Consider the following 12,913-nt stretch of genomic DNA (forward strand, 5'->3'; position numbering starts at 1 on the left):
AACCATCAGGAAAAAGTATGTTTTCATGATGGCGTTTATTACCATGCCTGTGGCATCCAGAGGGGCTCGTGGCGGAGCGCTAAAACAGTCGGTGAGTCTGGCCTCCAGCCTGACCAGTCCAATCACAGGCTCTCTTCTTCTCTCTGAGAGAGAACACTCTGCGGTTCCGGCGGGCACTCGAACCGTTTATTGATGAAGAGGTCCAGGGCTTCCCTGCCACACAAAGCCTACGCTTAGAGGAAACACATGTCCAGAGAAATTGCAGTAAACAGTGACATGGGGATATGAATATAGTCAGGAAAGCACATTTTTAGACCTTTGGGAAGTACGTGAAAGTGTGCGTTGTCACGAGTCGCACCACGGCTAGCGAGGGGCAATAGCTCATGTGCAGAGGAACGAACAGGAGTCGGTGTGGATAACAAAAACACTCTTTACTGAGGAAAAAAGGTTCCAAAAAACAAGGGAGACAGATTAAAGACGACAATCCAGCACGAGACAAGGGAAAGATTGGCACAATATATAGGGGGGGGGGGGGGACAGGTGTATGACGTAAGAACAGGTGTACGACATGACAGTAATGAGACGAGAGTGGCTGAGGGCAGGTGCAGGTGCAGGGAATGAAACAATCAAGGAGACAGGAGTGGCTGTGGGCAGGTGAAGGGAATGAAACAATCAAGGAGACAGGAGTGGCTGAGGGCAGGTGCAGGGAATGAAACAATCTAGGAGACAGGAGTGGCTCAGGGAGGTGAAGGGAATGAAATAATCAAGGAGACAGGAGTGGCAGAGGGCAGGGAATGAAACCATCAAGGAGACATGAGTGGCTCAGGGCAGGTGCAGGGAATGAAACAATCAAGGAGAAAGAGGAGTGGCTGAGGGCAGGTGCAGGGAATGAAACAATCTAGGAGACAGGAGTGGCTCAGGGAGGTGAAGGGAATGAAACAATCAAGGAGACAGGAGTGGCAGAGGGCAGGGAATGAAACAATCAAGGAGACATGAGTGGCTCAGGGCAGGTGCAGGGAATGAAACAATCAAGGAGAAAGAGGAATGGCTGAGCGCAGGTGAAGGGAATGAAACAATCAAGGAGACAGGAGTGGCTGAGGGCAGGTGCAGGGAATGAAACAATCTAGGAGACAGGAGTGGCAGAGGGCAGGGAATGAAACAATCAAGGAGACATGAGTGGCTCAGGGCAGGTGCAGGGAATGAAACAATCAAGGAGAAAGAGGAGTGGCTGAGGGCAGGTGAAGGGAATGAAACAATCAAGGAGATAGGAGTGGCTGAAGGCATGTGAAGGGAATGAAACAATCAAGGACACACAGAGGAGACACAGAACAGAGTCTTACATGCGTAACTCTTTGGAAATCCTACAAAAGTGGGCCAGAAGATTGAAACACGCAGGTCATTGGAGTATTCTCCGAAAAAAACAGGAACATCAAAAATGGACTGTGAAGAATCAAAAACCAAACGCCACGAAGGAGGTGACTGTACATAACAATGTTGAATGTCTTTATTTGGACGAGTGAGACAATCTTTCAAAGCGGCATCAAGTCCAATCCAACCGATGGATCATAATTAAAGACTGAAATTAGACCAAATGGTCCAACATAACGTGACAAGAGGCGCTTTTGGCACGCGTAGAAAGATCATAAGTCATAACTTAAGTCGCAGATTGTCTTGCTGCCAGTGTGTCAGCAGCTGTTTTGATTTAATTAAATGCTTCTTACTTCTTTCTTTTGTTCAACACTCTGGGTTGTTTGAAAGGCGAGTCGCTCACTGTGTGTGGTGTGTGTGTGTGTGTGTGTGTTTAGGGTGAATACATTTCAGTCTGTCTGGTTGCATTAGACAGAGGGCAGATTGTGGTCAACTCCATTTATTCAACATTGATGCTTGTGTGTGTGTGTGTCTGTGTGTGTGGGTGTGTGTGTGTTGCACTACAACCCTCATGCTGATAGATGCTGGTGTAGCTCCATGGCACTGAATGAAGGCAGTAGCCCACACGTGCATTACCATATTCATGCAGCTTACTAACTACATTGTGTGAGAGTGGGCGTGTGTATGTGTGTATATGTGTGTGTGTGTCTGTGCGTGCATGTGTAGGTGTCTGTGTGTCCTTTTGGAAATGGTAAACACATTATGTCTCTTTCTTTCTCACCCTCCTTCTCGCCGGTCTTTCACGTACACACACACACACACATGGAGCATGTCCACTCACATGGCCACTATGCAGCCTAAGACCGATTCGCATAAAATGGACCATCAAGTCGGCTGTTTGCTGAAATTGAACATCAGCACAAAACATTGGGCCAAATAGCAGTTTCTCTCTCTCTCTCTCTCTCTCTCTAATCTCATTCCCTCACCTTTCTCCCCTTTCCGCTTTTTTCCTCCTTTTCTTTGCCTCTCTTCTCTTCCCTCTCACTTGGGTGTAAATTGCCCCTGCAGCCTGCAGTGGTGATAGACTTGCTTGCGTGTGTGTCTCTATGTGTGTGTGTGTGTGTGTGTCGTGACTGCACACCCGTGTTTGTGAATGTCGAGATCATTACCTGTGTGTGTGTGTCTGTGTGTGTGTGTGTGAGGTCAGGTCAAGCTATTATTATGGCAGCAGCTGTGGAGGTATTGCAGGGGATTGTGGGTAGCATGCCGACAGGCTGGGGGCTCTGAAGGGCTTTGTGTTTGAGTGACGGGCCTGAACTAAAGCGCTGCGCCCTGCGCACACACACGACATCGCGGAGATTCCTCAAGCTCTTAAACATAGCAGAACATATCTTCTTAATTCTTTATATGAGGAAATAATCATTCAACCTCTGGGCATTTGTTTGGAAGCACTTTTTTATCACAGTTTTATTGGTGTGTCTGTCAAAACAGAGGGAAGGGGGGAGTGTCTCGGGATTATTAATATGAGCTAACTACCGTGAGTAGAGCACCATCCACACAAACCCAAAGCCTGTCATAGCTCCCGGAATTTGGTTATGGGATGTCAATAAGTACGTGTTCACCCACAGTGAGAATGTTCACGGATAAGTGCCGTCGGTTTAACAGTTACAAGAAATATAAGAAACGCCTCAGAGGAGCAGTTTTTTATCCATAAAAAGTTAGTCCACCAGAACTGGACCAGAACTGGACCACACCCCTTCGCGTTAACCAGCTGGTGGCACTTCTAAGCTTATGTCTTGAGGAGATGTGATATCTATTCACCCTGATAAATACACTGTACACACACACACACACACGCACATTCACAGTGATGATGTTTCGGATGACGTCATATTCGTCGTCAAACACTGGTGTAAACCCCCGACTGCGCCAGGAAGACACACGGTACCGGCTGGACCGCGGTGAGCTGGGGACGCAGTCGCCCGTTATGTGCATACACTGCAGCCGGCGGTAAATATTGTGTGATTTATTTAGTCCCCCCAACCCTATCGGGCCCTTTGAAAGTGCCCTTGGCCCCCTGTCTGTGAACATAAAGTCCACTGCCAGAAACCACAAATCACAAAAGTCGTCCAGTCCTGCTTCCATCAAATTTTAATGATCTCCAAAAAATTTAACCAATCCTCTCTCGCGCTGACTGTTTTGGGCCGCGGCTGAAAACTAAAGGTGACCGTGCTGTTGCCATCAGGACCCCTCGGCTTCGGAAGGACCCGCCTGAGGAGATACGGCTTATGTTTTTCAAAACACTCAAATGAAAAATATGTTGGCAGCAAGAGCGGTTTTGCAAAACAACAACTTAGTTTACTTTTATTTTGAAGTGTACGACCTCTTGATTCCTGCGTAGGTTTGGCTTCCTGTCTTCGTGGCGTTAGTCTCGTCAGCTCGTATTTCCTCCACCAATCAGCTGCTTGTTGTCGTCTGATTACCTTCGCATTGAAAATGCGGAAGGTTATGTTTTGATCGCCGTGTATTTATATATTTATTTATTTGAAGGCGTGTTCCTCGCATAACTCAAAAAGTATTAAACCGAATCGCATGAAATTTGGTGGGATGATTGGTTATTATCCCGGGACCATTTGATTAGATTTTGGGATCAATCGGGTCAAAGGTCAATGTCATGAAAAGGTCAAAATCTTCTTTTTACCATAGCACGGTAAATTTTTATCCAATTGGCATGCAACTAATGCCAAAATATTCATAATTCAATGCCCAATCTTGTGATATGTGAAGGTATGCGCTCTACCGAGTGCCCATTCTAGTTTTTGCTTGTTGTTGTCTGATTGGGTGATTTAGTCGGCTGTCGGTCGTCTGCTGTGTTTCCTTTTTCCGTCCGGGGTAAAATTCCCTGATTCACCAGATCATGTTTACGTATACTTTTTTTCGACTTTCAACTTCTCTAAGAATGCCAATGACGTCAAACTGTCAACGTGAGAACATTGAATTGAGGACCTGCACGAAACGACACTATGCAAATCAATACACACATGATTGTTTGGCATATGATTCCACTGCCATTTAAATCTTAAAAATCTTGTCTCCTAGATTCGAGAAAAAGAACTGTTCTTCGCCTTCTTTTAGTCTCCTCAAAGACCAGAATGACGGAGGAGCCGAGGAACGCTTTTATTTTCAGCATTTTTCTCTTCCTGTTCTTTTAGGGTGGGGGCGTGGGCGACAGCGATGATAAAAACCTACCTGTTCCAAAAATATTATATTGAGTTTTGTGTTCTGCCCAAAAAATAACTTTTCCAAACTCGGAAACTTTGCCATTTATCGGTGCTTATTTCCACTCTGCCCGTTTGGGAGCATCCATACACAAATACAGCTGAGGGGAATGATATATATGGTCGCGCTCACACCTCGCCCACACATTTAATATGTCTACTGTTGCACACACACACACCCACACACACACACACAGTAGTACGATGCTCTTATACGCTCAACTCCAGGGTTTAATGCACAAGCGCCAGCAGAAGCAGCGATGAATGAATTATTGGGAGTTTGTTTTGGTTATGACCTGCAGCTATATATAGCCTCATCACTCGAATATGTTTTAGTGTATGTGTGTGGGTGTGTGTGTGTGTGTGACTGTTTCCTCTTGTGTTAGATGTTGAATGGACTGCACTCACACCTTCAATTTGTGTCTGCTCATTAATTTACAACCAAAAAGTCACGCGGGACTATTTATTACTGAATATGCAACACACACACATTCCAAACTCCATTCAAACCTCTCTCTCACAACAACACCTACACACAGACACACAAACACACACACACACACATTCCAATGCACGCAGAAAGTTATTATGACTGTGATCCTCTGAATATATGGCAACCTTGTCAGTGATTAAAATGACTGGCGTTAAACAGTTTGTCTGTGTGTGTGTTTGATAGTACTATATCAAATCCATCGGCCTCTCTATGACTTAATGCATATTGCTAAATCTATAAATGTAGCGCGCGGCCGTGAAGTCATGCAAACGCGGTCCTTAAATCTCCGGGTGCAATTTAAATCCACAGAATTAGCCAGACACGTTTGTTACGGAGCAATAACACACGTGTGTGTGTGTGTGTGTGTGTGTGTCCACACACAGCGGTAGCCACGGTAACCCTGAAGGGGTTTTGCCATATAAGGCTATAATATTAATAATAACTTTATTTATATAAAGTTGCAAAAGTGCTTTACAATAAAACCCGAAAGGAAATAAGAAACAAAATCATATATATAAATATATGTGTGTGTGTATATACAGGACTGTCTCAGAAAATTAGAATATTGTGATAAAGTTCTTTATTTTCTGTAATGCAATTAAAAAAACAAAAATGTCATGCATTCTGGATTCATTACAAATCAACTGAAATATTGCAAGCCTTTTATTTTTTTAAATATTGCTGATTATGGCTTACAGCTTAAGAAAACTCTAAAATCCTATCTCATAAAATTTTAATATTTCCTCAGACCAAGTAAAAAAGATTTATAACAGCTGAGTGTTTGTCAAGGCTCAGGAAACCCTTGCAGGTGTTTCGAGTTAATTAGACAATTCAAGTGATTTGTTTAATACCCTACTAGTATACTTTTCATGATATTCTAATATTTAGAGATAGGATATTTGAGTTTTCTTAAGCTGTAAGCCATAATCAGCAATAAATCAGAATAAAAGGCTTGCAATATTTCAGTTGATTTGTAATGAATCCAGAATGCATGACATTTTTGTTTTTTTAATTGCATTACAGAAAATAAAGAACTTCATCACAATATTCTAATTTTCTGAGACAGTCCTGTATATAAATAAATACAATATAAATAAAATCCATCACAGTCAAAGATAGTCTTCAGAAGAGATTTAAAAGAAGATTCTGAATGTGCCTTCATTAGATTACCGGAGGTCAACAGCTTCGGGGCCCGGACAGCAAAGACCTGGTCCCGTGGTCTTGAATCTGGATCCGTTAGTGGGGCCCTGCCCGATAATGTCATAAAGAACCAGCAGAACACAGACTTCGGACGGAGCTTTGAAAAACAGCAGTGATTTCTTTTTTTTCTTTCAATCATTTTCTTGACAAGTTACACCTTACCTCACATTACTAGACAACAACAAATAAATACAAAATTACATAACAGCATGACAACCAACTATACAAACAATCAGACAAGGACAGAGAAACATGTACATGAATCGAACATAAATCATCATCCTCCATATATTATTATAACAATTGTATTTATATATTTGCAGAACAGGAAACCCCTAGTATGTCCATCAAAATTGCAGTGAATTCTTAAACATCTATTCTAAAATATGGATTGTTGTGATATGTTCACTTCTCCTCTTACGAGTTATGAGCCCGGTGGACCATGCCGTGATAGCTGAAGGTCCAGATGAAGAGAAGGAGGCCTGAGGATTGACTGTGGGAGGAGGGAAGTCCATTTGGGAAAGCTCCTTGTCATTTTCCGTCGTGACCTCTACGTCTCAGCAGCTCCTTCTTGTCTCCCATCTACAACTTGTTTTTTGTTTGTTACGGTTACGGTCTTTTAATGATGTACTCCCCCTCAAACATGAAAAACACACATTTTAATCAAATTAAATACAATATTTGTTTTCTCCCTCGAATGTGACCAATATTGCCAAATAAACCAGATCTCTCTCTCTCTCTCTCTCTGAAAAGCACATTGTTCTACATAAAGAGTAGTTTATAAAGTCGTGTAGAAGTTTTGTTGATGATCGTTCACGTTTTGCTTCCCAACCTCTCCGTGGAGTCGGTCCACCGTACAACGGTCCGTATGCTTTGTATCCATCGCCCACGTTCTCAGTGTTTCTCTCTCCGTCTGTTCTCTCCCTGCAGTGGACGGATGCATCGACTGGTCGGTGGACCTGAAGGAGTACCACGTTCTGGCCAATGAACCTGTCCGGGTGAAATGTGCCTTGTTCTACAGCTACATCCGAACCAACTACACCATGGCAACCAACGCCAAGCTACGCCTCATCTGGTACAAGAACAAAGGAGATGCTGAGGTAGGACCGCCCGGGGAGGAAAGCCCCATTAGGCTGGAGGGGGGATGGAGGTCCAACACTGGGAAGCCTACAGCAAACATAATCAAAATTCATAAACGACCTGCTTGTATTTGTTGTTGATCTATTAAAATCGTTAAGATTCCAAGTCCTAACTACTGAATACATAATAATAATAGATACTTCTTAAAATAATCATATATTTAAAAAAAGTGAAAACTTGTGATTAAGGACAATTCTTATCATTCACGGTCATGAAACAAAAGCAGGTAATTTCAGAAATTCAGGGATTCATGAAATGTGATTTTTACTGGAAGAAATCTAAAAAAAAGACGTTGGAAGTCTTCTTCACTCTGATATTTGTGTCAGTGTTGCTCAGCAGCAGTGTGTTATGGCCGCACAATATACTGCAGAAATATTACTGATTTAGTTGTATGGGCATTTTTCTCTCAATATTTTACCAAAATGTGCATTCAGTGGAACTATACATTTATTTAATTTTGTAGGCTTGTCCCAGATCCAATCTACATACCAAACCTCAACAGGTTTTAAAGGGTTCACACTGGAAAACAACACTTAAAGCAGTCTGTACAAAACAAAAAAATATGTATTGAGTCTACAATTATTACACTGTGAAGAATCCCTCCTTGCTTTCATTGGACGTGCTTGTGTTTGAGTAATAGCCAATAGACAGAAACCAGAGGGACTCATCAATCACACCGTGGTCCCAAGTGATCTAGTACAAGGATATAGCGGGATTACATTTAGATAATGCATGTAATATGCATCTCCAGTTTATACATTGAAACCTAATGCTATGGGTGCAAGGGTACGCTCCTCCGCTCTAAGCCATTGTATTTATATTACCCACATTAATACCAGAGAGGTACTTTATGTCTCTCTACTTAAAAGACTCATATCTAAACGGCAGTTATTACTGTGTTATTGCTCTAACATTATGTTTTGTGTTGTGCGCTTCAGGAGCCGATAATCTTCGCGGGTCACCGGCTGAGTAAAGAAGACGACTCCATCTGGTTCAGATCTGCTGAAATGGAAGACAATGGATTCTACACCTGTGTCCTGAGGTACCTTCACACACATCTAGACCAATGACTTGACAGCCATGACTCCTCCCTCTTTTCACAGCCTGGATTCTCCATTTTATACTCAGACAAGATGCATTGTTGATAACTCTTTATGAACATACAGTACCGTTCAAAAAATTGGGGTCGCTTAGAAATGTCCTTATTTTTCAAAGAAAATCACAATGAATATAACATTAAATTAATCAGAAATACACTCAATACATTGTTAATGTGGTAAATTACTTTTCTAGGTGGAAACGTCTGGTTTTTAATGAAATATCTCTAACAGTAGGAGTATAGAGGCCCTTCTCCAGTGTTTCAATGGCACATTGTGTTTGCTCATCGCCTTAAAAGACTAATTAAGGGTTAGAAAGCCCTTGTGCAATTATGTTAGCACAGCTGAAAACAGTTATGCTGGTGAGAGAAGCTATACAACTGGCCTTCCTTTGAGCAGGAAACAAATTGATATTTCAAATAAAAATCATTATTTCTAACCTTGTCAATGTCTTGACTATATTTTCTATTAATTTTGCAATTGATTTGATGAATAAAAGTGGGAGTTTTCATAAAAAACACAAAATTGTCTGGGTGACCTCAAACTTTTGAACGGTAGTGTATCTCTTCTCCCCAAATGAGAGCCAGAGGTTAACATGCCCAGAGCAAAAAATGACGACTTTATTTTTAAATTTCACTTCCAGCCACATTACATGTGGTGATTAAGAATACATAAATACAAATTTCACCAGCGTGCATGCAACATATTCGTTCTTGACCGACTCCGACACGGAGCGGCGCTCTCGGAGTCGTCTAGCCATTGGGGATTCCCTCTCACGGGAATAGAGTTCCAAATGTTGTCTGAATATGCTCAGTTTCCATTGTGAGAGGAAAACAAAGCCCATTTGCCCCCTCAATATTACAAAATGAAGATTAGTGGTGTTTAAAAAAGAAATGTATTCATCATCAACATTCTCATTATACTCATGATGCATATTTACTCTGTATTTGGGTTTCCCGAATAAACAGATTAGCACATTAGGAGTTTATCTTGTTTCATCAGGGCAACGGATGATAATAATGACTAACAATGCAAACAATCAGTTAAGCAGTAAATATAAATATCAATATATAAACCAGTTGAACAAAACTCATTGGTGTGGCTATGACCACTTACAGGAGAACGGGTCCACCTTAAAGATCGGTCCACCTTAAGAGGGCCTGACGTCAGCAAGAGGCCAGCTGATCGGCCCATGGGGAAAACAATATGTTTGTTCCTTTGAATCTCTAGACACGACCTCATTACATTTGCTGAGGTCTGTTCCAGGATATCGAGACATTTCTCCCGTCTCTCTACGCTTATAGATTGTTTTTCCTGCTTTGTAAAATGCTGCCAGTTTAGGAGATTCAATATTTACAATGTGGCTGTTGGCACTACAGCATAATCTGGCCTGAGTGTGTGTGTGTGTGTGAGTGAAAGAGAGAGAGAGAGAAGAGTGTGTGTTTGTGAGAGAGAGTGTGTGAGAGATATATATATAGAGAGAGAGTGTGTGTGTGTGGGTATGCGTGTGTGTGTGTTTGTGTGTGAGAGATAGAGAGAGGGAGTGTTTGTGTGTTTATCTGTGTGTGTGTGAGAGAGAGTGAGAGTGTGTGTGTGTGTGTGTCTCTATCTGCATGTGTGTGTGTGTGAGAGAGAGAGAGAGTGTGTGTGTCTGTGTGTCTTTCTGCGTGTGTGTGAGAGAGAGAGTGTGTCAACATTGATGTGTGTGTGTGTGTGTGTGTGCGTGTGTGTGTGTTCATATTGAAGTGAATTAAAACCTGTAAAAAGTAAATATTTTACCAACGGCCATAGAGACACGTTCATATTCCGGCTTATTTGCCAGTAACCCTGAATGATGAGATTTGTTGTTTCAATAAACTTAATAAGCTTAAAGGAACACATGTAATGAGAATATTTAAAGCCGGTAATGGTCTCTATCCATTTTAAATGTCTGTCGAAGCTCTCGGTGGGTTTCCTCTCGTGGTGTCTCTGGAACAAAGGACCTCAACGTGTGGAGAGAGGACGAGGTTTCATAAAATACAGACATGTTGATTATTCCTTTTATATAACAGAATCCGTTCGGACCTCATTGGCCTGGACTCGCTTTCCCCCTCCGGCTCTAGGACACCTACATTCATCCTCCACCCTATCGTAGAGTTTCACTTTGTTTGTGTGATTTGTTTATTAATTTTTTTAAAGTAGTAAAACGGGACTCCAACATGCATTTAGTTGTGCATGTTCCATAATGACGGCTGCACTTTGATGTCCTCTGCTGTCCCTATAAAGGGTCGTGCCTCCTGAGAAATATGTTAACGAAGATTCATTCAAAAAATTAGATGATTTCACCACAATCATCACAATCCACCTCCGATTTAAACCTCGATCTCACAGTGTTCGCGTCCAAATGAAGCAGTTTAGATGATGTCATCATAACTGAGAGGGAGGAGGGCTGAAGATATGAAAGTAAGAACCAAAATGAAGATGACCAGAATTAATCTTCATCCCAAAGACGATGAAGATATTTGAAGTCGTTTCTCCACCTCTTCATCTCACCGTCTCCTTCACCTCTCCTCTGTCTCCTTTCCTTCTTTCCTTGCTCCTGTTCTATCTTCCTCTATTTCTCTCTCTCTTTCTCTCTCTCCCAATCCTCTTGTTTTCCCCTGTCTGCACCCGACTCTCTCTACCTCCCCTCATCGCCCTCCCTCTCGTCCTCCCCCTGCTCTGCCTCTCCTCCCACCTCCTTTTTTCCCCTGCCAGAGCTTGACACCTATACTCCTTAATAAGCTCTCTCTCTCTCTCTCTCTCTCTCTCTTTCGGTCTCCCCCTTGCTCGCTCAGCATGACAACCTAATTAGGGCTCGGTGTCTGTCATTGTCTCAGGGTTTCTTATTAACACACACACACACACACACATACATAGATGCTATTCTATGGCTGGAAGGTGTATCTATCGGATACACATGCACAGAGAAAGGCAGAATGTGCTATGAAATGCTTTCTTTGCCCTCCGTGTGACCCCTAGACTTGTTTCTCTGAGAGAGGAACCCGCACGCGTTGTTTACGTTTTGACACAAGGTGAAGACGTGTTCTAAACATCCCATCAATCTCATTCGCGGAGAGATTCCCCCCCGTCGATTGACACGAACCGGGTGCAGCGTCTCGTAGGCACGTAACCACGTGCGGGCGCTGCACTTATCTCCATACGCGCTGCGGAGGTTCAACCATCATCCTTCCCCTTCAGGTTGTCAGCCATCCAGGATCCGCCGAGGTGCTTCACACCGAACAAATAAATCGAAAAAGAAGCCAAAATGACGTATCGCGTATTTTTTAATGCCATGCATCGTAAAGTAGCTCCGAGTGTGTAATTAGCCGTTAGCACAGCGCTGGATTATAATTAGGCGTTGCGTATAGCTTCACAGAGGAACCTGGAGAGTAAGAGATGCCTCTTTAAAAAGAAGGGGAAGACGGCTCTCACTGAAGCGAGTCTTTGAGGCTGTTTCGTGCATCCTGCAGCTCTCTGGCGATCAGTTTGACGTACGTTCAAAGTTCCTCCGTGGAGCTCGGTGACGGCTGCTCGGGGAGCGGAAGGATGGCGTTTGGATTGGGGATGCATTACGTTTAGTCATTTTTTTTACGATTCCAACAATAATGAAGTATGGCTAACGATTAAAACTAGAAATATAAAACTCTCTCAGGCATATAAGACACCAAATAGTGCAGCTGCAGTAGACACATTTTCCATTAAGTTTCCTGCTATGACAAAATGGCAATTTTCTTCACCACTCGGTGTGGAACTGAAAACACTCAGCCTTCTCTCCCGGGCAAAGGAACTCAAGTTATTCCTAGTCATCAATATATAGGAAGGAATAATATTGAATCACTTAAAACAAAAAGTGCACCTCTTTCTTAATTTCACCGACACAAGAAACCGACCGGTCCTCTCTGGAGTGGACAGAAACCGAGACGTCTCTGGGGATAACGGAGATGTTCTCGGACTCTAACTTTGTACATCGGGATCTTTGCTTATGTTTACGTTATAATTCACATAAAGTTGTGTCCTGTAGTTACTCATGACAATACTTTCCTGACTTTAGTCTCCAGCATATATCAACCATTGCTCTCTGTGCATGGTCCTCATCTCCTAAATCAGAAATGGGCAAACTACGGCCCGCGGGCCACATCCGGCCCGTTAGGCTTTTTAATCCGGCCCGCCGAACTTGTCCAAATCGCGACTTTGTTTACTTCCGGTGTGCGTTGGCGCGGAAAGTACTCTTCACCATGATTTGTCAATACGTTTGTCTGTCAACATTTTGCGGAAAAAAAACAACCAATGAACACTCAGTAAATCACAAGGGACCC

General features: G+C 42.7%; 1 protein-coding gene across 1 annotated transcript in view; it reads left to right on the forward strand.

Annotated features, from left to right (window-relative positions):
* Positions 1-3,250: 3,250 nt before the first annotated feature.
* The window catches only part of il1rapl2 (interleukin 1 receptor accessory protein-like 2), a 190,560-nt gene continuing 180,897 nt past the window's right edge, over positions 3,251-12,913 (forward strand). Inside the window, exons 1-3 of the mRNA XM_056440087.1 lie at positions 3,251-3,329; positions 7,270-7,439; positions 8,418-8,521. Coding sequence (XP_056296062.1) covers positions 3,251-3,329; positions 7,270-7,439; positions 8,418-8,521 — 353 coding nt within the window. The remainder of the gene's footprint in view (positions 3,330-7,269; positions 7,440-8,417; positions 8,522-12,913) is intronic.

Source organism: Pseudoliparis swirei, chromosome 19, assembly GCF_029220125.1.
Source record: "Pseudoliparis swirei isolate HS2019 ecotype Mariana Trench chromosome 19, NWPU_hadal_v1, whole genome shotgun sequence".
Taxonomy (NCBI): Eukaryota; Metazoa; Chordata; class Actinopteri; order Perciformes; family Liparidae; genus Pseudoliparis; species Pseudoliparis swirei.